At 49.9% G+C, this 21,416-nt stretch overlaps 1 protein-coding gene across 3 annotated transcripts in view; it reads left to right on the forward strand.

Annotated features, from left to right (window-relative positions):
• Nucleotides 15,176–21,416, forward strand: part of PSTPIP1 (proline-serine-threonine phosphatase interacting protein 1) — a 45,067-nt gene continuing 38,826 nt past the window's right edge. Inside the window, exon 1 of one of the 3 annotated variants that reach the window (XM_021097991.1) lies at nucleotides 15,176–15,418. Coding sequence is in view for 2 of the 3 variants with exons in the window: in XM_005656277.3 (XP_005656334.1) it covers nucleotides 18,146–18,181 (36 nt within the window). In the remaining variant the exon portion in view is untranslated. Of the gene's footprint in view, nucleotides 15,419–17,647; nucleotides 18,182–21,416 lie in introns of those variants that run through there. The other 2 variants (XM_005656277.3, NM_001244186.1) reach the window with 2 other exon arrangements.

Consider the following 21,416-nt stretch of genomic DNA (forward strand, 5'->3'; position numbering starts at 1 on the left):
CAGCTTCCAGGGGCCCACTGGGTGGGGTGGCACAGGGATGGTAAAGACCTCCAGGAGTTCCTGCTGTGGCACAGTGGGTTAATGATCTGGCTTGTGTCTGTGGAGGGAGATGAAAAGGAAAGATTAAAAAAAAAAAAAAAGACCTCTCAGATAGAGACTGGGGAAGAATGGAAGAGAAATCGGCCCTGCAGAAACCTAACAATTTCTTTGGGTTCCTTCTTGCCTCGCTCCAATAGCACCACCTTTTCCTCCTTGCTCCAGAGGACCCTCCATTCGTCCAGACCCTTCCAGGGCAGACCAAGGGAGGCTGACCCCTCCCCCCATCATGTCTGGCTCTGCAATTCCATCTCCTGCCTCCTCTCCTCCCTAGCAGGAGAGCAGGGAGCTTCCTTGTTAGGCCTTGAGGCCTTCCTTCTTTCCGGAGGACACGACCACGATTTCTCTATATGACAGTTACCACCACACTGCAAATAGTGGAAGGATGGTGTGGGGGAGGACTTTTCTTTGCTCTCCGGACGCTTGTCTTGTAGGTATGACCCTCAGTTAAGGACAGCCTGGGACAAGGCTAGTGAGACTGGGGGAGGGGAGAGTAGGGGAGGTGAATAGGAACCCATGGGGTGTGGGCCCCTCTGGGGCAGCCTAGGGTGGGTATGGGTGGCAGATCCACAGGAAATAGGCACAGTCCCTGCGTGAAGAAAGGCCACTCGCTCTGAAGGTAACAGTTATTCACACCATGACTATTCCCTAAGCATCTCCTATGTGTCAGGCACTGTGCTGGTTGCAGAAACCATTGTAAACAAGAGCTATGCAGCTCCAGCCATTGTGGAGCTGACACTGGAGAGCAGAGGAGACAAACAGTAAGTAAGCAAATTCATAATTCTAAATTGCAATAAGAATAATGAGGAGGAGTTTCCTGGCGGCCCAGCAGTTAAGGTGTCAGCATTGTCACTGCCGTGGCCTGGTTTTGATCCCTGGCCCCAGGAACTTCTGCATGCCTGTGGACTCAGCCAAAAACAAAACACAAAAAAACCCCAAGAATGAGGAGGGCAATTTGGACAATATGGAGATGGAGAATAATGGGGAGGAGGGAGCTGCTTCAGATGCAGTGATCAAGAAAGGACGCACAGGAGTTCCCATAGTGGCTCAATGGATACATGAAGATGCAGGTTTGATCCCTGGCCTCACTCAGTGGGTTAAGGATCTGGCTTTGCCCTGAGCTATGGTTTAGGTCGCAGATGTGGCTGGGATCTGGCGTTTCTGTGGCTGTGGTGTAGACCAGTGGCTATAGCTCCCATTTGACCCCTAGCCTGGGAACCTCCATATGCCACGAGTGTGGGCCTAAAAAGCCAAAAAAAAAAAAAAAGAAAAAAAAAGAAAAAGAAAGGAGGCACAAAGAAGGTATTTCTCCTGGGGCTGAAGCAGTGACCTTGGGGGTTTCCCCTGCCTCGCATCCCTTTCCCTCTTTTTTTTTTTTGGCTTTTTGCCATTATCTTGGGCCGCTCCCGCAGCATATGGAGGTTCCCAGGGTAGGGGTCTAATCGGAGTTGTAGTTGCTGGCCTACGCCAGAGCCACAGCAATGCGGGATCCCAGCCGCGTCTGCAACCTACACCACAGCTCACGGCAACACGGGAACCTTAACCCACTGAACAAAGCCAGGCTCATGGTTCCTAGTCGAACAAAGTCTGAACAAAGCCAGGAACCTCATGGTTCCTAGTCGAACTCGTTAACCGCTGAGCCACACGGGCACTCCTTTCCCTCTTCTTATACTGCCCTCTACCTTCCTTCCTCTACTCTTGATCCACATGGGCTTGGAGCAGACATGTGACCCAGTCCTGGCCAATCAGAGCACCCCAACCCTCCTTGACCACAGTGATTGGTTCAGAGATGGGCACATGACCCAAATGAAGCAAAGGAGAGTTAGGTTGGAAACGGAGGCTGGACTATTTGACAAGGAGCTATCTTTTTTGGTCTTAGGACGCTAAACAAGGTTTTGTACCTTGTGCAGGCATGGGCGGCCACAAAGAAAGAGGCTGCTTGAGGGAGTTCTCTCGTGGTTCAGCGGGTTAAGAATCCCGCTGTGGCTCTGGTACAGCTGTGGCGTCGTTTTCAATCCTTGGCCCAGGAACTTAGGCATGTTTCCAGCAGTCCAAAAATTCTTCCGAATAGAGCTAGCCCCAAGATAGGCAGAGCTGAGAAATGGCGAGGGAGGGAAAGAAAATGAGAAAGGCCATTTTTGATTCTCTGAATCTGCAAGAGGGAAGAGGAAAGGAAACATCAGCATTCCCCCAAACTCTCATCAAGACCATCTGCTTCACCGGTCTCCTGTCTGCCCTCAACTCTGTGAAGCTGGAGGCAGTCAATGGGCAGGGCAAGGTCTGTTTGGAGTCCCCTCTTGTCAGGTCTTGCAGGCACAGGGGGTTTCCTAAGGTCTTTTTTCATCTTCATCTTTATTTGGGCATCAGCCATAACTCTAAGAGAGCAGAAAAGCCCCATTTTTAACATCTTGTTCCATGAGCATTGTTGTCTCATTTCTATGAATGAGGAAATGAGGCTCAGAGAGGTTGAGTAACTATAAGAACACAGAGCTGGTCAGGGATAGAGCTGAATTCACATCCTAGTTTGTCTGGTTTCAAATCGCCTTCCCCCTTTTTTCTGCTCCAGTCTAGGAGGTGGTATAGCCTGATAGGCAGGAGGCTCCTAGCACTGGGGCTAAAAGCAGTCTGACCTGGGATTCAGGGCCATAATTCCAGCTCTGGCAGGCTGTGGGCAGGGCAGTCCCATATCCAGAGAGAGTGGCATTTATGGGGTCCAGAAGGTGCAGCTCAGAATTTAGGGTTGCCACCATGGACTGAATGGCCACTGTGTGCCAAGCACCAAGCCAGGCACTTCACTGTGTTACTGTGTTTCATCCAGGTGGGAAACTGACTACCAGCCGGAGCTGATGAGACTTGCTGTTAAATGCCTTCTTATCCTCCTTTCCTGGGTCCCAGACTGACCCCAGAAGCTGGCCAGCAGGGAGCTCCAGCTGATGGAAGCAGAGGAAGGTAGTGTCAGAAGCTGGGCCCACACACCTTTCTCCCATATCCATCCCATTCTGGACCCGGCCTAGCCTCCTCATGTCTATCCAGAATCCTCCCCTGTCCCTCTGCCTCCAGCCTCACCTCTCACCCTTATCCACCAGAGCTGCAATTGCATGCTCTTCCATTGTCTTGCTGCCAAAGGAATGGTCCAAAAACATGTTTTAGAATGGCAACCTTTTTTTTTTTTTTTTTGCCATTTCTAGGGCCGCTTCCTGCAGTATATGGAGGTTCCCAGGCTAGGGGTCTAATCAGAGCTGTAGTGCCGGCCTACACCAGAGCCACAGCAATGCAGGATCCGAGCCATGTCTGCAACCTACACCACAGCTCACAGCAATGCCGGATCCTTAATCCACTGAGCAAGGCCAGGGATTGAACCCGAAACCTCATGATTCCTAGTCGGATTCATTAACCACTGCGCCACGACGGGAACTCCTACAATGGCAACCTTTATCTACAGAGAATCTTTGAATCTTCTTGACCTTATTTACAGTTGTTCAAAAGGTGACGTTACTGAACTTTTTCAGTTTTGTTTCTCCTTCAGATGTGTGTCCCGTATGTGTGTCAAACTGTGTGTACTATTCCTACTGCTACACCTTGGCTCAGGCAATTTCTGCCATCACTGCCATCCCCTTTCCATTGTCAATATGACAAGGGACTCCTTCAGTCCATCCACCTTTCATTCAAAAGGTATTCCAGGCATCTCATTCTGTGCCCCGTATTCCAGGCAGCTTCGCTGACCCTCAGCTCTGACAGCTCATCCCTTGTCCTGTGATCTCTTTAACCCTCTCACGTTAACCTCCTGCATGAGGCATCTTTCTTCCTCTGCTCCACTCAAGTGGAAATCCTTCAAGGGCAGAGGCTAGGTCTTGCCCATTTTGCAGCTCCTTGGTGTCCTGCCTGTGGCAGGGATTAACACTTTTGTGTCACTTGAATGGGACAAACACAGACTCTGGTAGGAAAGCACTAAAGACACTGGCTTGAGAGCCTAGAGCTTGGTTCCTGTTCTGCCACTTACTAGTGTGGCTCGTGGAGAGCTACTGTCTTTCTCTGGGCCTCAGGATGCCTACCTGTAAAAGGGAACCACCAGCCTGTCCTGGCCACCTTACTGGGCTGAGGTGGGTGGACATCTGCACAGGTGTGGGCCCTTATTGTGATGGTTTCCCCCACAGGCAGGATGTGTGTCGTGGGGAGGGGGGATGATTGTGTTCCTTAGAGCCCCATGGCCACTAGAGCTGAGCTGAGCAAAGACAGCAGGAAGCCCCTCCCAGGATCCTCAGATGCCTGCCCAGGGAGGTTATGGCAGAAGAAATGGCCAACAAGCTGGTGCACACGTGTCTTCTGAGGCATGGATGCAGTGCTCTGATGCTTCAAGAGCTCTCTGCCAGTGTCCTAGCAGAGGAGGGGCTAGGAGCTCTTCTCCAGCCCCAGGCTGCCTCTGAAGGGTCAGTGGAACTGGCCTCACTCGGCTGCCTTGCAGTCCTCTGGTCCCAAGGTTCCAGGCTTCCTGGGGGGGCAGGTGGTGCCGGGGAAGGAGGGTGTGAGTTGGGGCATTTTATCATCACAGGCTATCTGAGTGGGAAGGGATAGCTGAACCTTCTGGGTCTGCAGCCTCATGGTCCGGAGGGGAAGCCAAGACTCACACTCGAGATAGGACTTGCCGAGGTCACTTTTCCAGTCCTGGTGTGGGTTTTGGAGACAGGGACAGTTGAATCCCTGCTCTGCCACTTACGACTTCAATTCTCAGTTTCTGTGATTGTGAGTGGCATCTTACAATTCTAACGTTGTGGAGCTGAGGATTAGAGGGGAGGATGTGTAGAAGGTGCCAGGTCCCCAGTGGCCGCACATGTGTCCTGCTCCCTTCCCCGGCCCAGGGTGACGGGGATGTTCCCTTCTGGACATCCTAAACTGCTGGGGTCGTGGCGAGGAGCAGGTTACCAACCTGTCCCTCAGGTGACTAGTCTGCCCAAGGCTTTCGGAGAGAATCAGGTTGGCTTTGGGCCCAGGGCAGGAGGTGGCAAGTCTAAGATCCTGCCAGTCAGGATTCGGATTCCAAGGAAGTGAGCCGCTTGGGGCCTGGGTCAACCTTTGTGCCCCTTCCTCTCCTGCATTTGCTCATTCATCCCGCAGATGTGGAATGAGCATCCACTCAGGAACAGATTCTGTTCTGGCCACTGCTCAGTCAGGGAGGACGAAGGCCCAACTGCTCCCCACCCGAAACTTTCAGTGGGGAGAGAGACAAAGCAGGAGACACCATCAGAGTGGAAATGGCTGGGGCGTCATGTGCACGGAACAGGGGGACACTGAGGAAGTGGAGCTGGGAACGACTCAACTTCCTTTTTTTTTTTCTTGTTTTAATCGAGGAGCACGGTTTTTGGTGGTTGGGATCGAGCTATTTCATTTTATAACCTGCTACTCTCATTTGGCATTGTGTCTTAATCATTTCCTCCATGTTATTATTAGACTCTTTATAAATATTTTCAATGGCAGCAGTGTATTTTCAGTAGAGCCATGCCATGATTTAATGAGGCTTGGACGTGTAGGTTGTTTTTGAGAGTTTCTATCTTTCTTTCTTTCTTTCTTCCTTCCTTCCTTCCTTCCTTCCTTCCTTCCTTCCTTCCTTTCTTTCTTTCTTTCTTTCTTTCTTTCTTTCTTTCTTTCTTTCTTTCTTTCTTTCTTTTCTTTCTTTCTAGGGCTGCACCCAAGGCATATGGAAATTCCCAGGCTAGGGGTCAAATTGGAGCTGTAACTGCTGGCCTACACCACAGCTATAGCAATGCAGGATCCGAACCTTGTCTATGACTTACATGGCAACACCAGATCCCTGACCCACTGAGGGAGGCCAGGGATCGAACTTGCATCCTCATGGATACTGGTCAGATTTGTTTCCTATGATAAATAATCATGTTACAGCCATCTTTGTCCACAAATTGTTTCTCATTTTCTTGTTAATTCCTTGGCGTAGATTTCTAGTCATGGAATTTCTGGATACAGTATATCAAGTTTTAAAATCACTCAGTAATCCTTTGATACTTACTGCCAAATGACTTTTTTTTCCTTTTTTTTTTTCTTTTTAGGGCTGCACCCGAGGCATATGAAAGTTCCCAGGCTGGGGTCAAATCAGAGCTCAGCTGCTGGCCTGCATCACAGCCACAGCAATGTGGGTTCTGAGCCAAGTCTGTGACCTACGCCACAGCTCACAGCAATGCCAGATCCTTAACCCACTGAGCGAGGCCAGGGATCAAACGCTCATCCTCATGGATACTAGTTGGGTTCTTAACATGCTGAGCCATGTGGTAACTCTCCAAGTGACCTTCTGAAATGGTTTTTGGGGTGCAGGCCAGCAGCTGTAGCTCTGATTTGACCCCTAACTTAGGAACTTCCATATGCTGCAGGTGCAGCTGTGGCACTGTCTGGACTTAAGTCTGTTTGGGGGTTGGGGGTCATAATAGAAAGAAAGGTTGAGGGTGGGGTTTGAATCATACAGACATAGGGGTTCCAGTCCCAGCTCCTTCATTCACTAATACTGAATCCCTGGCCACATCAGTTGTCCTTGAACAATTTGGGGAGGACAAGAGATAGCAGATATGGAAGCATACCCCTCATGCACACAGAAGAAGCATGGTCACTGGTTACTGCTTACTGATCAGGACTGGTATAAACTCATGCCCTCTGGAAGCTGATTCTACAGGGTGAGGTCTCAGCTCTAGCCTCCACCAACCCAGGAACAGGTGCCCCTTTACTGGCCAAGCCAAGGCCCCAGGAGCCCTGCAGATTGCAGGGCAGCAGGCAAAGGCCAAACCCAGAGGCCCAGTGGTTTGGGGATCTGGTGTTGCTGTGAGCTGTGGTGTAGGTTGCAGATGAGGCTTGGATCCTGCGTTGCTATGGCTGTGGTGTAGGGCTCTGATTTGACCCCTAACTTAGGAACTTCCGTATGCTGCAGGTGCACCCCTAGAAAGCAAAAAAAAAAAAAAAAGAAAAAGAAAGAAAGGAAGAAAGTGAACCAAGGCTCTGGTGGCAGAACAAGGGGAGGATGTGATGGCCAGGCTAAGGCAGGGAGCTAGGAAGGAGAGAGAAGAGGGAGAGGTAGAGGGATTGGGGCTCACAGGAAAGGTCAGGACCAAGAGGATGAGTGGCAAAGGGAAGGGCTGGCTCAATACCAGGATACAAGGTGAATCAGGTACCAATCAGGTCCTCAGAGGCTGACCCAAGGGCAGGGGTGGGCACCAGGGGCTCTGACTGGTGCCCAGCACCTATTCTATGACTAGCTTGCTGTGGACAAGAACCTGACCCTTGCCAGGCCCTGGCTCACCCATCTGCAGAAGTCTAGGCTGGCCTTTCATCTCTGACATCCTCTGGCCTGGCAATGCCCCAAAGAGATGGATGACTCCACATCTGGCCCTCTGAGTTAGTTTAAATACCTTCCAAACAGTTTCTCTGAGGCAGGAGGAAGCCAGAACTGCCCTGGGTCTCTTGGATCAATGGGAAGATTTTTCTGGAGGATTATTGGAAAGGGAAAGGGCAGAGGTCAGAGGGAAAGGGTTTGCTTAGAGAACGACTACAGCCCGAGCAGAGGGGACAGGGTAGCCCCAAGGCAGGCTTGAGGACAATTAGAAAATGGGGCCTGCTTTGGTGGATGAAGTTCCATGTTCATACTGCTTGGCTAGAGAAACAAGGTCTGGTTTCTAGCCCTCGCTCATCCCCTTGGCTGGGTACTCTTGTGTTGCAGGTTGGGTTTTACAAGAGTAGACACTGACACAGCGTTTGGAGCATGTGATGTTTATGAGAGATCCACACTATGGAAGGAGGTAGGGGAAAGCAGAGTTGGGCAGGGGGAAGTCAACCTGTGTTTCGGGTTCAGTCCAGTCTCAGCTCACCCAGCACCAGAGCGAGCAGTGCTCATCAGAGTTGTCCAGCATCAGATATCAATGGAGGGGCCTTTATCCTCTTGCCTTCCTTCATCAGTCACCAGGTTTGGGGGGCCCTGGGAAGGGGGTGACCTCAGGTAAGGCAGCCCCCCTGTAGCTGGGGCAGGCTCTGAGGGAACTGGCCATTGGAGACTGTGTGCTGAGCACTACCTCTGCAGACAGGCAGCAGCTCCTTTCTGGAAGAGGGATCTGGCAGCATAGCTTCATGTCTTTCACACCTTGGGCAGTGAACCACCTGCTCAACAGTACATGGCAGTCCTGCAGGAGAGCAATTTTAGAGAATACACACCTGTGTCTTGTCTTGATGCTTTGAAAGTGTGAATGAGGAAAAGAAAACCCAATAAGAGATCATTGTTGGGAGAATCACGACCTCTGAGCACAGCGGTTCCTGATTTTGTGACCTGGCAGTTTCAAGATGTCCAGGTTGCCGTATCTCACCGCTTCTTCTTCTTCCCCTGCACAAGCTCCTGGGCCTCATAATATGCTTTCTGCTGGAAAAGGGTGTCAGATCATTCCTCCATTGTGTTTAAGGAGAAGTACATTATTTCTCTCCTTTTCCCCTTTCTGTGTGATTCGGCCACAAGTTCTTGACATAAGGGAGTGAGGGGGAGCCCTAGAAAGAGACACAACCTTCATGAGAGGTAGAGAGCTGGGACTCTTTGGCTCCAAGGTCTTCAGTGGCCCCTTAGTGTTCTTAGCTTGAAGCTCAACCCCTCAACCTGGCATCTTATGCCTGCATGAGCTGACTCTGCCTCTTTCCAGCCTGGCACAGGACACCACTGAATGAATGGAAATGTTTAATATTAACAGTGATGATGATGATGGTGGTGATGAAAGAACTCATGTTTTCTAAGCTCCACCAAACCGTGGGTACTCCTAGGGGCTCAGATCAGCCATGACCTAAAATTTCTTGGCTTCCTGTTCGTAAAATTATGACTCTTTTCTTAAGACCGACTCCAATCAGTTCTGGGAGGTAAAAGGTAAAGAGCAACAAGATAAGAGCAAAAGCTTTGAATTCCCCATTGAAAGGATCCAGAGGTATTTAGGGAAAGCTTGATTGCAGATTTGGGGGTGGGTAAGATACCGGATAAGCTTGAAAAATCTTGTGCCAGAAAGCAAGGAAGTACTCAGAAAACTAATAGTGCTGTATCAAGAGGAAGGAAAAGCCACCCAAGGGGCTCACACTGGCCCATCTGGGACACTTTGAGCATTGAAATAAATAATAATAATAATAATAATAACAACAGATTATAACCATTGAAATAGAAATCCCTGCATCCTCATTAATATAAGTAAATGGATAAATAAATTGAGGAAAAGAGAACACTCTTCAGTATAACGGCCACTAATAAACATAGATGGAGTGGTGGAGCTAGAAAATCAATGGATGTCAAAACTAGTGGGTGAATGTGTGATAGGAACAGGCTATACATATTTACATGGCCTGAAATAATTTTCCTATAAGATGCTTATTAATCACAAAGGGGAAAACAGTAACCCTCTGGCGAAGAAAACTGGTGGACGCCGCCTAAATTGAGTGACCAGAGTTAACGTCGCCAACAACGGGACAAGTGGATGTCACGTGCCTCCGGATACAAGGCACTGAGAAGAACACGAAAGTGTGTATGTGCTGTTCCTACCGAAAATGCATGATCTGTATCTAACCATTAGGGAAGAACCAGACACAAATCCAAATGAAGAGACATCCTGCAAAATGACCAGACTGCAGTTTTCCAAAGTGTCGATGTCGTGAATAACCAGAAAAGATAGGGGACCTGCCAGAGGGTGAAGGTGATCAGGAAGTAAAAATAGACTTAAGGGACACTGCAGTTGATGGAATTAAATTTGAATGAGGAATGCAAACTAGAGGAGAGCATAATATCAATGTTAAATTTCTTTTCTTTTTTTCTGGCCGCACCTGCAACATGTGGAAGTCCCTGGGTCAGGGACTGAATCCAACCAGAGCTGCGACCTTTGCCGCAGTTGCAGCAATGCCGGATCCTTAACCCACTGTGCTGGACCAGGGATCGAATCAGCGCCTCCGCAGAGACAAGCCAGATCATTAACCCACTGTGCCACAGTAAGAACTCCTGTTACATTTCTTTTTTTTTTTTTTTTTTTTTTTGGTCTTTTTGCCATTTCTTGGGCCGCTCCCATGGCATATGGAGGTTCCCAGGCTAGGGGTCGAATCAGAGCTGTAGCCACCAGCCTACGCCAGAGCCACAGCAATGCAGGATCTGAGCCGCATCTGCAACCTACACCACAGCAATGCCAGATCATCAACCCACTGAGCAAGGCCAGGGATCGAACCCGCAACCCCATTGTTCCTAGTTGGATTCGTTAACCACTGAGCCATGACGGGAACTCCTACATTTCTTTTTTTTTTTTTTTTTTTTTTTTTTATACATTTCTTTTTTTAAAAAAATTTATTTTATTGAAGTATAGTTGATTTACAATGTTATGTTAATTGCTGCTGTACAGCAAAGTGATATATATATATACACACATATACTTTTATATATATACATATACATATATATATATACACACATATACTTTTTCATGTTCTTCTCCTTATGGTTTATTATAGGATATTGAATATAGCTCCCTGTGCTGTATAGTAGGACCTTGTTTCTCATTCTAAATGTAATAGTTTATATCTACCAACCCCAAACTCCTAGTCTATCCCAACCCCTCCCACTCCCCTTGGCAACCACAAGTCTGTTCTCTATGTCTGTGAGTCTATTTCTGTTTTGTAGATAGGTTGATTTGTGCCATGTTTTAGATTTCACCTATAAGTGGTATCATATGATATTTGTCTTTATCTTTCATTTTTTACTTTTTATTATACTTGATTTGCATTGTTCTGTCAATTTCTGCTATACAGCAAAGTGACCCAGTCATACATACATATATATATATATATATATATATATATATGTATGTATACCTTCTTTTTCTCATATTATCTTTCATCATGTTCCATCACAAGTGACTGGACATAGTTCCCTGTGCTGTACAGCAGGACCACATTGCCTATCCATTCTTTTTTTTTTTGGTCTTTTCAGGGCCACACCCAAGCATATGGAAGTTCCCAGGCTAGGAGTCAAATCAGAGCTACTGGCCTATACCACAGCCTCAGCAATGTAGAATCTGAACCACGTCTGTGACCTATACCACAGCTCCTGGCAACACCAGATCCCTGACCCACTGAGCAAGATCAGGGATCGAACCCTCATCCTCATGGATACTAGTTGGATTCATTTTTTACTGCGCCACAACGGGAACTCCCTTCCTATCCATTCTTAATCTAACAGTTTGCATCTATTAACCCCAAACTCCCAGTCCATCCTACCACCCCCCAATTGACAACCACAAGTCTGCTCTCCATGTCTGTGAGTCTGTTTCTGTTCTGTAGATAGGTTCATCTGTTCCATATTTGAGATTCCACATATAAGTGATATCGTATAGTATCCATCTTTCTCTTTCTTACTTACTTCACTTAATTTGAAAATCTCCAATTCCATCTATGTTGTTGCAAATGGCATTTGTTTGTTCTTTTTCATGGCTGAGTAGTAATCCACTGTGTATATGCACCACATCTTCTTAATCTATCCATCAGTCAATGGACATTTAGGTTGTTTCCATGTCGTGGCTATTGTGAATAGTTCTGCTATGAATATAGGGGTGCATGTGTCTTTTTGAATGAAAATTCTGTCTGGATATATGCCCAGGAGTGGGATTGCTGGATCATATACTTTTATATTTAGTTTTATGAGAAATCTCTGTACTATTTTCCATAGTGGTTGTACCAATTTATTTTTTATTTTTTGTTATTTCAGAGTTTTTTTATTATTTAAAAAAATTTTATTTTTGTTGATTTATAGTGTTCTGTCAATTTCTGCTATATAGCAAATTGTCCCAGTCATACATACATATACATTCTTCTTCTCGTATTATCTTCCATCATGTTCTATCACAAGTGATTAGATATAGTTTGCTGTACTGTACATTGCTTATCCATTCTAAATGTAATAGTTTGCATCTGCTAATGCCAAACTCCCAGTCCATCTCACTCCCTCCTCCTCCCCCTTGGCAACCACAGGTCTGTTCTCTATGCCCATGAGTTTTGTTTCTGTTCTGCAGATAGATTCAATTGTACCATATTTTATATTCCACATAAAAGTGATATCATATGATATTTGTCTTTCTCTTTCTGACTTACTTCACTTAGTATGAGACTCTCTAGTTCCATCCATGTTGCTGCAAAATGTCATTATTTGGTTCTTTTTATGGCTGAGTAGTATTCCATTGTGTATATGTACCACATCTTCTTAATCCATTCATCTCTCGATGGACATTTAGGTTGTTTCCCTGTCTTGGCTATTGTGAATAGTGCTGCTATGAACATAGGGGTTCATGTATCTTTTAGATTATAGTTGTGTCCAGATATATGCCCAGGAGTGGGATATGCCTAGGAGTAGGATCACATGGCAATTATATTTTTAGTTTTTTGAGGAGCTTCCGTACTGTTTTCCATAGTGGCTGCACCAACTTACATTCCTATCAACAGTGTACATTCCCTTTTCTCCACATCCTCTCCAGCAATTATTTGTAGACTTTTAAATGATGGCTATTCTGACTGGTATGAGGTGGTATCTCATTGTAGTTTTGATTTGCATTTCTCTGATAATTACTGATGATGAGCATCTTTTCACTTACCTGTTGGCCATCTCCATGTCTTTGGAGAAATGTCTGTTTAGGTCTTCTGCCCATTTTTATTGGGTTGTTTGGTTTTTTTGTTATTGAGTTGTATAAGCTGTTTGCATATTTCGGAAATTAAGTCCATGTCGGTCACATCCTTTGCAAATATTTTCTCCCAGTTTGTAGGTTGTCTTTTAATTTTGTTTATGGTTTCTTTGCTGTGAGGCCACTGTGTCTCAGTTTCCCCATCTGTAAAATGAAGCAGTAAGGCAATAACAGGAGTCCTGAGCCACGTGTTTATGTCTGACTCACTTATGAAACTTAAAAACTACCCCCACCAGTCAGCAGGTCTAAGTGGGTGCTTGGTCTTATGTTTTTTGACAAAGTCCCACAGAGCTTTTGATGGGCTCCCCTCCTGCCATTTCAGAAGCTCCAGAGGATCTCTGCAGACCCTTCTACCACTGCAGGCCTCCACCCTCTGACCAGTGGGCTGTTGGTGGTGTTTCTTGGCCCTCACTGAAAGAGCCCTTCCCCCAGCCTGCTGGGCTGAGTGGGGGGTCCGGGTTACCCTGCAGGCTGCCCACTGGCCACTTCGCACCTCTTTGATGTCTTTCAAGGTTCCTGGCCAACAACACCCAGCTTCTGAGAAGTGACAATGATTGGACACTCAGAGTCACACCCTGGTGGCTGCAAATTAGTAAATCTGAAAGCTCCTTGTCAGCTCAGAAGAGCTGTGTGAGCAGGTAGAAGCCCTATTTTTTTTTTTTCTTTTTTTTTTTGCAACTGCTTTCCTGGGGCAAACCGAAAAACAGAATCTACATCACATCCTGAGGGCCAAGGACCACACCCTAGGCCCCCTCTGAGGATCTGGGGCCAGGAGGTCTCCTGGTGTCACATAGACCATCTGGGAGTCCCAGCCCCACCCCACACTGGTCCCTGCACTTCCTCCTCCTGGGGACTTCCCTTCTCTCCCCTCCCTCCTCATCATACTTCCGCCTCAGATCCCACCCTGACCCGTCACCTCCAGCCCCGCACTCTAGGAAGGAAAGACTCCACTTAGGATGGGACTGGAGGTTAACTGAACTCTCTGAGCTTCAGTTTGTCCCCTGAATTAAATGAGACCTTAGGCATGTGAAATGCTATGCAGTGTGGATCCTATGCAGTGTGACCCCAGCAGTCTAATCACTGTTGCTCTGGAACTCTCTTCCTGATTGGTCTCACCAGGAGCTCCTTCCAGTTAAGCAGGCCTCAGCTCCCCTGCTGTGGGAGGACATCCTGGGCTTGTACCCACTGTTGTCCTGCCACTCAGCACATATCCCCCCCTGGGCTGCCTCCCCAACCTGACAGGCAGGAGACCCGCCTTATTTGTTTTCATGTCTCCAGACGGGAAGGCTCAGTAATGCTGGTGGGTGCATGTTCCATTCCTGGGCAGCATGGCTGCAGCTGAGAGTGGGAGCCCCAGCCCAGGGGGTGTGTGCCTCTGGACACCTGGAGAGACCCTGCAGGCATTTCCCCTGGGAACAGAACCACGGCGGTTGGGTACAAGAACATTCCAATTCAACCATAGGGTGGGCAGGCACCCCACAGCCAGGCCAGCATCATGGCAGTGTGCTCTGCTCCTCCAGGAAGGAAGGAGAAATATGTGTTACCACGTCTGCCTAGGCAATGGCAGATATGATCAAGATAGCATGTTAGCTATGAAAGAGACAAAACAAACTGCCCCTTGGACCACTGGTGATGCTGTCTCCAAATGAAATCCGTGGTAAAGGCCTTTTGAGTTTGTTTTGCTTTTGTTTTGTTTTTTGTCTTTTCAGGGCCGCACCTGTGGCATATGGCAATTCCCAGGCTAGGGGTTATATTGGAGCTGCAGCTGCCAGCCTACATAACAGCCACAGTGATGCCAGATCCTTAACCCACTGAGCAAGGCAAGGGATCAAACCTGAAACCTCATGGATACTCATGGGGTTCTCAGCCCACTAAGCCACAACAGGAACTCTGGTAAGGGCCTTTTGGATTCCTAATGTCACCAAGGAGCTTTGAGATGCTCCTTCTCTGCCAACCCTTTCCCTTCCTGGAAGGCTCCAGATTGTTCAATCCATTGCTCGAGATTCTTCCTGCACGAGATGAGGTTGAAGGATAGGCTGAGGCCAGATCATGCTGGATCTATTAGCTATGTAAGGATAAGGACGTTGTCCTGGGAGCAACCATGAGAAGGTGCATGATCAGATTTGGGTCTGGAGTTATAGCCCAGAGCTGTTGCAGCTGGAGGAGGGAGAGAGCAAATGAGGAGAATCACAGAGAATGTGAGCCAGGCCCTAATGCACTTCACCTGGCGGCCGTGCTACCTCCAGACCCCACCTGTGGGTGATAACGCACCTCCTCCATGCCAGACCCTCTGGTTTGATGTTCCTTGTAGCCAGGGCATCCTCTCCAGGTGCAAGTAACAAGGTGAACTTGGAAGATCCTGTGCCAGGGGTGGACTCTCACCCAGTAGCACCACTGACCCCAGCAGCCTCCCTGGACTCAGCTTTTCCAGCTACGGATCAGGGATACAAGGTTCTGGAGGCAGAAGAGGAAAAAGGAAGGCTGCAACCCATTGTTAAGAGCGGGCTGTTGATTGCAGATACCTGTAGAGGTTACGGCATGGGCTTTGCCATCAGACCTGGGTCTGAAGCCCAGCGCTTTGCTCACTGGCTCTGAGGCCTCAGGTGAGTTGCATAAACTCTTTCATCTTTAGTTTGTACCTCTGTGATGATGATAAAGTGTACCGCGTGGGATGGGGTGAGGACTCAGTGAGCTGGCCCATGTAAAAATCTTAACGGCACCCCCAATACTTGGCAGGTGCTCCAAAGCTGGGTTGGCCATTTGGGGGCCTAATCTTGGGAGCTGCAGAAGGTGGGGTTTTGGGGAGAGAGGAGGGAGACCTCTCCATAGCAGAGAACCTTAGAGTCTCTTTTATTTATTTGCTTTTTAGGGCTGCACCAGCGGCATATGGAAGTTCCTGAGCTAAGGATCGAATCAGAGCTACAGCCACAGCAACAGCCAGATCCTTAACCTACTGAGCAAAGCCAGAGATCGAACCTACATCCACACAGATACTAGTCAGACTCGTTACCGCCAAGTCACAACGGGAACTCCCTTAGAGTCTCTTTAGATTCCTCCTATTACTTCCTTCCCCAATTGCTTCAGCCCACAACCAGCATGGCCATCTGTCTGGGGCTGCCCTGCTGACTGGAGCAGCTGGGGGAGGAAGACCTCGTATGTGGGAGCCTAGAGGTGGCCCTTGAGCGATGGGAGGATTTGCCCAGGGAGGGAGGATGAAGGAAGACATGCCATGAGGGAGGCTGGGGAGCAGGGGGCAAAGGTGTGGCAGTAGGAAGAGAGCAGGTACCGATCGGGTGAGGAAAGAGGCCTGTTTGGGGCAGAAATTTGTGCAGGCAATGGGAGGAGCCCCTGGAGAGGCAGGAGAGAGAGCCTGGCTGTGAAGTTTCCTGCTCATAAGAGCCTTCTAGTCACAGAGGGTTTCTCATCTGAACTAGAAGCATCACTCCACTTGGTAGATAGAAACACTAAGGCCAGGGAGGCTGAGTTGGTGCTAGCAGAGATGGTGATGCCATTGGGATGAGGTGCAGCCTCAGCCCTTGGCCTTCAGGGTTCAAGGTGCTATTTACATCATTAGTTGTCTTCCAGAAAACCTGACTGGGTTGCCTTCAATGCTGAATTTTATTAGCTTGACCCCAAGGATTCTGGAGGTAGGGGGCTACCAGGCAGCCCCATTGCTCTGCAGCTTTCTCTGATGTGTCCTCTGTTGGTGGCTATTTCAGAAGCGAGGGTTTGCCCTGTCTCTTACCCTGGGCTCGTGTAACTGGCACTTGGGAGCTTAGCTCTCCTCTGCGGCAGCTCTCATCTGTCTAATCACCCCCCCCCGTCGATGGGAAAGGAGGCATTGCTGAGGGTGGTGATTTGTGGGCAAGCCTGATTCATCCCTTCTTGCTGACCCACCCTGCGCTCTAGGCCCTCTGCCGGCGTCTTCTGCTGAACCAGCAGGTCCTGGCTCCCCAGGACTGTGTCTGAGGCTCTGGCCCAGGACTCTTTCCAAGGTGATACCCAACAGTTCCCCCAGCACCTGCCCCCATCAAAGCCGGAAAGCCCAGAAATGCTTTCAACGCTGTGTCTTTTCCAAAGACTAGGGTTGGCTGATGGGGAAACTGAGGCTCAGAAAGTTGGGGCGTGGATTAAGGTCCCTCTGGAGGGCGGGGCAAAACAGAAACAGGCCTCAACCTGGGTTTTCAAACTCCCACGTTTAAGCCTTTGCAATCCTGTCTCTCTTAGTCCAATCACCTTCTTCCAGCCTGGAGACTCCATCTTTAGGGCGGGGCCGGGGGGGGCGCCCTTCCTGTCCTGGAGGGTGTTTAATCTGGAGACTTGGGGGTGGGCAGTGGTAGCAGTGCCCGTGCGGCTGGTCTCCCTTGGCTAGTTACCTGTGCCCCACCTCTGTGCTCTGACGGCTCCCCAGCGCACAGCTATGTCCGCCCTCAGACCCCGAGCTCCCTCAAGGGCGGGATGTGGATCGCGTCAGCATGCACCCAGGGTTTGATGATGTTATAGGCTTGGGTAAGCCCCCCACCCCATGGTTGACTCATGAGGAGTCGGGAACCTGGCGTCTCTGGACCTGGTCTCGGCAGGGACAAGGGATGAGCCACAGCACCTGGGCTGGTGTCTCCCTCCTTGCCCACAGCTTCAGTCCACCTCATGCTCCCTAAATTGATGACCTTGTTTCTTAAACTCAGCTCACGTGTGAATCAAGTCTTTGCCCCATGAAATTCTAGCACCCAGTGCGCCTCGGGCTTCCCAAATTGACGCCCAGCTAGGGCATCAGGAGGGGCAGGTAGAGGCAAGTAGCAGGATGGCAGGTGGCAGGCGGGGCTGCTCAGGGGAGCTCGGCGTCTCCACTTCCTGTAGGGCGATGGCCCTGGAGCCTGCCCCCGGGAGGTTGCACAAACCTTCCTGCGCAGGCCCCAGGCTGCCTGCCCGCCTGGCGTGTGCACCAGCCTGCCTCTCCTGCTGGCCACCGCCTCCCCCCACCCCCACCCTGGTGGCTGGCATCCCCACTCTCAGTCCTGCAGCCTGGACTGTGTCCTCTGTCTCCGAGGGGCCGGGCCGGACACTGGACCCGCCCTCCCATCCCTGGGCACCACTCCTTCCTCATTTTGCTGCTGATTCTAGCCCCAAACAAAACAGGTTGAGCCCTTTTCCCCCCTCCGGCAGCTGTCTCTGGCTCACGGCTGCCTTTTGAGGCGCTGCAGACGGCGCCGGCCGAGGAGGGGGGCCCCGAGCCAGCCCTGTCGGCCCTGGGACAGTGCTCCTGGCTCCTAGCCCTCGTTCAGCCCTGTCTGTGGCAGGAGAGCGAGCTCTGCCGTGGCAGTTGCCTGAGGATGATGCCCCAGCTTCAGTTCAAGGATGCCTTTTGGGTGAGTGAAGACGGCTGTGGGTTTGAACAAGTGGAGCGGGCCCCAGGGGAGGCGGGCTGAAATTTTCCCCAGGGCAGTGGGTATGGGTGCGGCTCCAAGGGGTGTGGGGGGTGGGGTTTCTCATAAAAATAGTGGTTGGTTTTTAGTCTTTATCATCGTGGAGGTAACCTGGGCTGCCTCTGAGTTGGAAGAGGAAGGGGGGTCCTCAGTCTGGGGTAATGATTTCTCTGAAAACTTCAACCCAGGGAGAGAGACCCTCTGAGCTCCCAGGGCTGATCTTCCCCCTGAGAGACCTTCTCCCCACAGCAGGATCTTTTTAGGAGCATCTGATATATGGAGTGGGAGCTTGAGGCCTTTTGAGGCGAAGGAGGGAGGGGGTCACAGGTTTGAGGACCAAGCAAACTGGAATTTGGATCTTGGCTCTGCTGTTTAGAGGCTGGACAAGTCATTTTCCCTCTCTGAGCTTCTTTTCCCCCCATCTGTATAGTAGAGATGAATAATAATAAAATACCAACTCAATGGGCAGGTTAAACCAGATAACAAAGTGTAACAAAGTTCCCGGCACCTTGCTGGCGCGGCAAATGGGAATTCTCTTCCCCTCACCCAACCCCTCTTCCTTGTAAATCTTAGGGGTCCTTTGAGGAGGCAACAGGGCTGGGCAATTCCTTGCTTGCTTAAATGCAGCACATGGGCATGTGTAAATCAAGTCTTTTCTGCATGAAATGCCGGCACCGAGCTGGCTGGTGGGGGTGATATTGCTTGGCCCAGGCCGCGCAGCCTGCATAGCCCAGTTTGGACCCCAGATCCCCTCAGCTTTTTTTTCCAGTTGTCTCTCAACCTTCTCTGCGCCTGAAACTCTGGCTGTCCCCAGTGGCTCGTGGGGAAAAGCTGAGACCTCTCTGGTTAGAGCTGGGGAGTGTGGCTATCCCCAGCGCTCCCCCCTTCTCCACCCCCAACTCCAGCCCTGCAGAGGACACCCTGGCTCTTTGCTCAGTCGGCATAGCCTCAGCCGACAGCCTGGCCTCCCTGGGGCCTCCGGCCAGGAGAACGAGAGCTAACGGGCCAGGTCTTCCTTCCCTTCTGGGCCACGCTCTGCCTGGGGCCCGTGGCCAGCATGTGAGTAGCCTGCCTCCTGCCTGCACTGACTGCACAGTGGGCAGAGGGTGCCTGTCTGGGCTTCCATTTCTCCATCTCTGCAAAGAGAGGGTGGGACCAACCCAGAAAAGCCAAGGGATGCAGACCTGGGTTGGCCCATTCCAAGCAGCAGGCTGGCAGCTGGGCCCAATTCGAGGAGCAAAGGGCTGCAAAGTGGGGGGGAGGGGGTTGGGGCTCAGAAACAGAGGCCACCTGGACAGTGAGTGACTGCATCACTGCTCTGACTTGGAGGGCAGACTTGGAGAAAGGATAGGGCCTGAAAACCCAGAGTGCTCTGTAGCCCAAGGCCATGCCCTGACTGTATTTTAGCTCCAGGACATCTGTGCCAGCCCAAAGCCCATGGGTCCACCTTCCCTTGGACAGAGCCAGGGCAAGGAGCAGCCTCAAGGCTGGATCTGGGCGGCCGGAGATGGTACATGAGGGAGCAGTGTGTGGTGACAGGGGCCCACCTGTGGCAGCTTCCTGAGCGGCATCCCGCCCACGCTCTGTGCTTGCCCCGCTCTGAGCCGCTGCGGCTTCACCACCTACAGGTACCTCCTCTCTGCTACTGCTGCCTCCCTAGGCCTGGGGTGAGGGTGCAGCTTCCCTAGAGGTAGCCAGAGTGGGGCAGGAGAAGCGGCCAGTAGGAGACTTTCACACTGATCCTGGGCAGAGGCCCCAGAACGTCAGTGGTCAGCATTGCTGCCCCCAAGGACTGTTTTCTCACACAGCTTCCAGATGCTCAGCCAGCCTAGCCCACAAGGGCAACTCACAGTTACTGAGCCTTATGAAGATGTGCCAGGTGCTATTCTCAGAAATGTGTATCTATTCACTCATTTAAATAGAGAAAGTTGGAATTCCCATCGTGGCTCAGCGGGTTAAGAACCCAACATAGTGTCCATGAGGATGCAGGTTCAATCCCTGGTCTCGCTTGGTGGGTTAAAGATCCGGCATTGCTGTGAGCTGTGGTGTAGGTCTCAGACAAGGCTCGGATCTGGCATTGCTGAGGCTGTGGTGTAGGCTGGCAGCAGTAGCTTCAATTCGACCCCTAGGCTGAGAACTTCCATATGCTGCAAATGTGGCCCTAAAAAGAAAGAAAAAAAAAAAAAGACTGAAATGAGAAAGTAGACGGTATTTTTATCTCTAACATTTACAGGAAGAGGCTGAGGCACAGAGCCCTTGTCACTTGCTCAAGGTCACGTGGCTGGGATGAAACCCCAGTAGGTTGGCCCCAGCGTCTATGCTCTTACCCAGGTGCTTCGTTGCTCCCCTAGCAACATGGCCGATCGCTGGATCTTTGGGCCATGTTGGCGAAGGAGGGAAAAACTGTCCTTCCTGCCTCCCAGAGAAGATCGGAGGAGGTCCATAGAAGTCTTTCGAAGCCCAATTTATAGACACATCTGTAAAATGGAAAAGACATACTGATCGAACTGCTATGGAGGTATTAGGGACAGGGCCCAGCCTCCTCTGCCTGGGGCTCTCCCCACCCCCAGCCCAAGGCAATGCCATGAAACCCCGTAAGCTGGCAGCACACTGCTTGAAAACGGCTAGTCTTGAGTGGAAGGAAGCTGCTGAACTAGAAGGATCCTGTCTGATACCACAGCCCCGCAGTTATCTGACAACCTCAACCTTTCAGAACACAGTTGCAAACCAGCCCTATTTGGGGCACCAACTCATTGTTAGGTTTCTGAGGAGCTAAGGGCTGGCATTAAAGCTTATATACTTTAGCTCATACGAGATGTTCCATCACTTTTTAGTTAGGGCCCATGAACTGATTTGAATCCATAATTTCTTTTGTTGTTGTTGTTTTGGTTTTTTTAATTTATAATTTTTATTTTTTCCATTTTAGCTGGTTAATCCACAACTTCAACAAGCTTGGTCCTGTGCCCTTTTAACCTCTAGAGCAGCAACTAATAGGGAGTAACATGGAATCTGAACTGATGCCCAGTTGGTGACTGACAAATATTAGTGGGCCTGAACTGTTAGTCAGTTTCATAGGTAACTGGTAGCCTGATAGCAAGAGGGGAGACCAAGAAATTATACAAAGCAGACATAGTGGTTCAGAAGTGGTGGGAACATCTGGCGTGGGGATGGACGGGTC

Source organism: Sus scrofa, chromosome 7 (assembly GCF_000003025.6).
Source record: "Sus scrofa isolate TJ Tabasco breed Duroc chromosome 7, Sscrofa11.1, whole genome shotgun sequence".
Lineage (NCBI taxonomy): Eukaryota > Metazoa > Chordata > Mammalia > Artiodactyla > Suidae > Sus > Sus scrofa.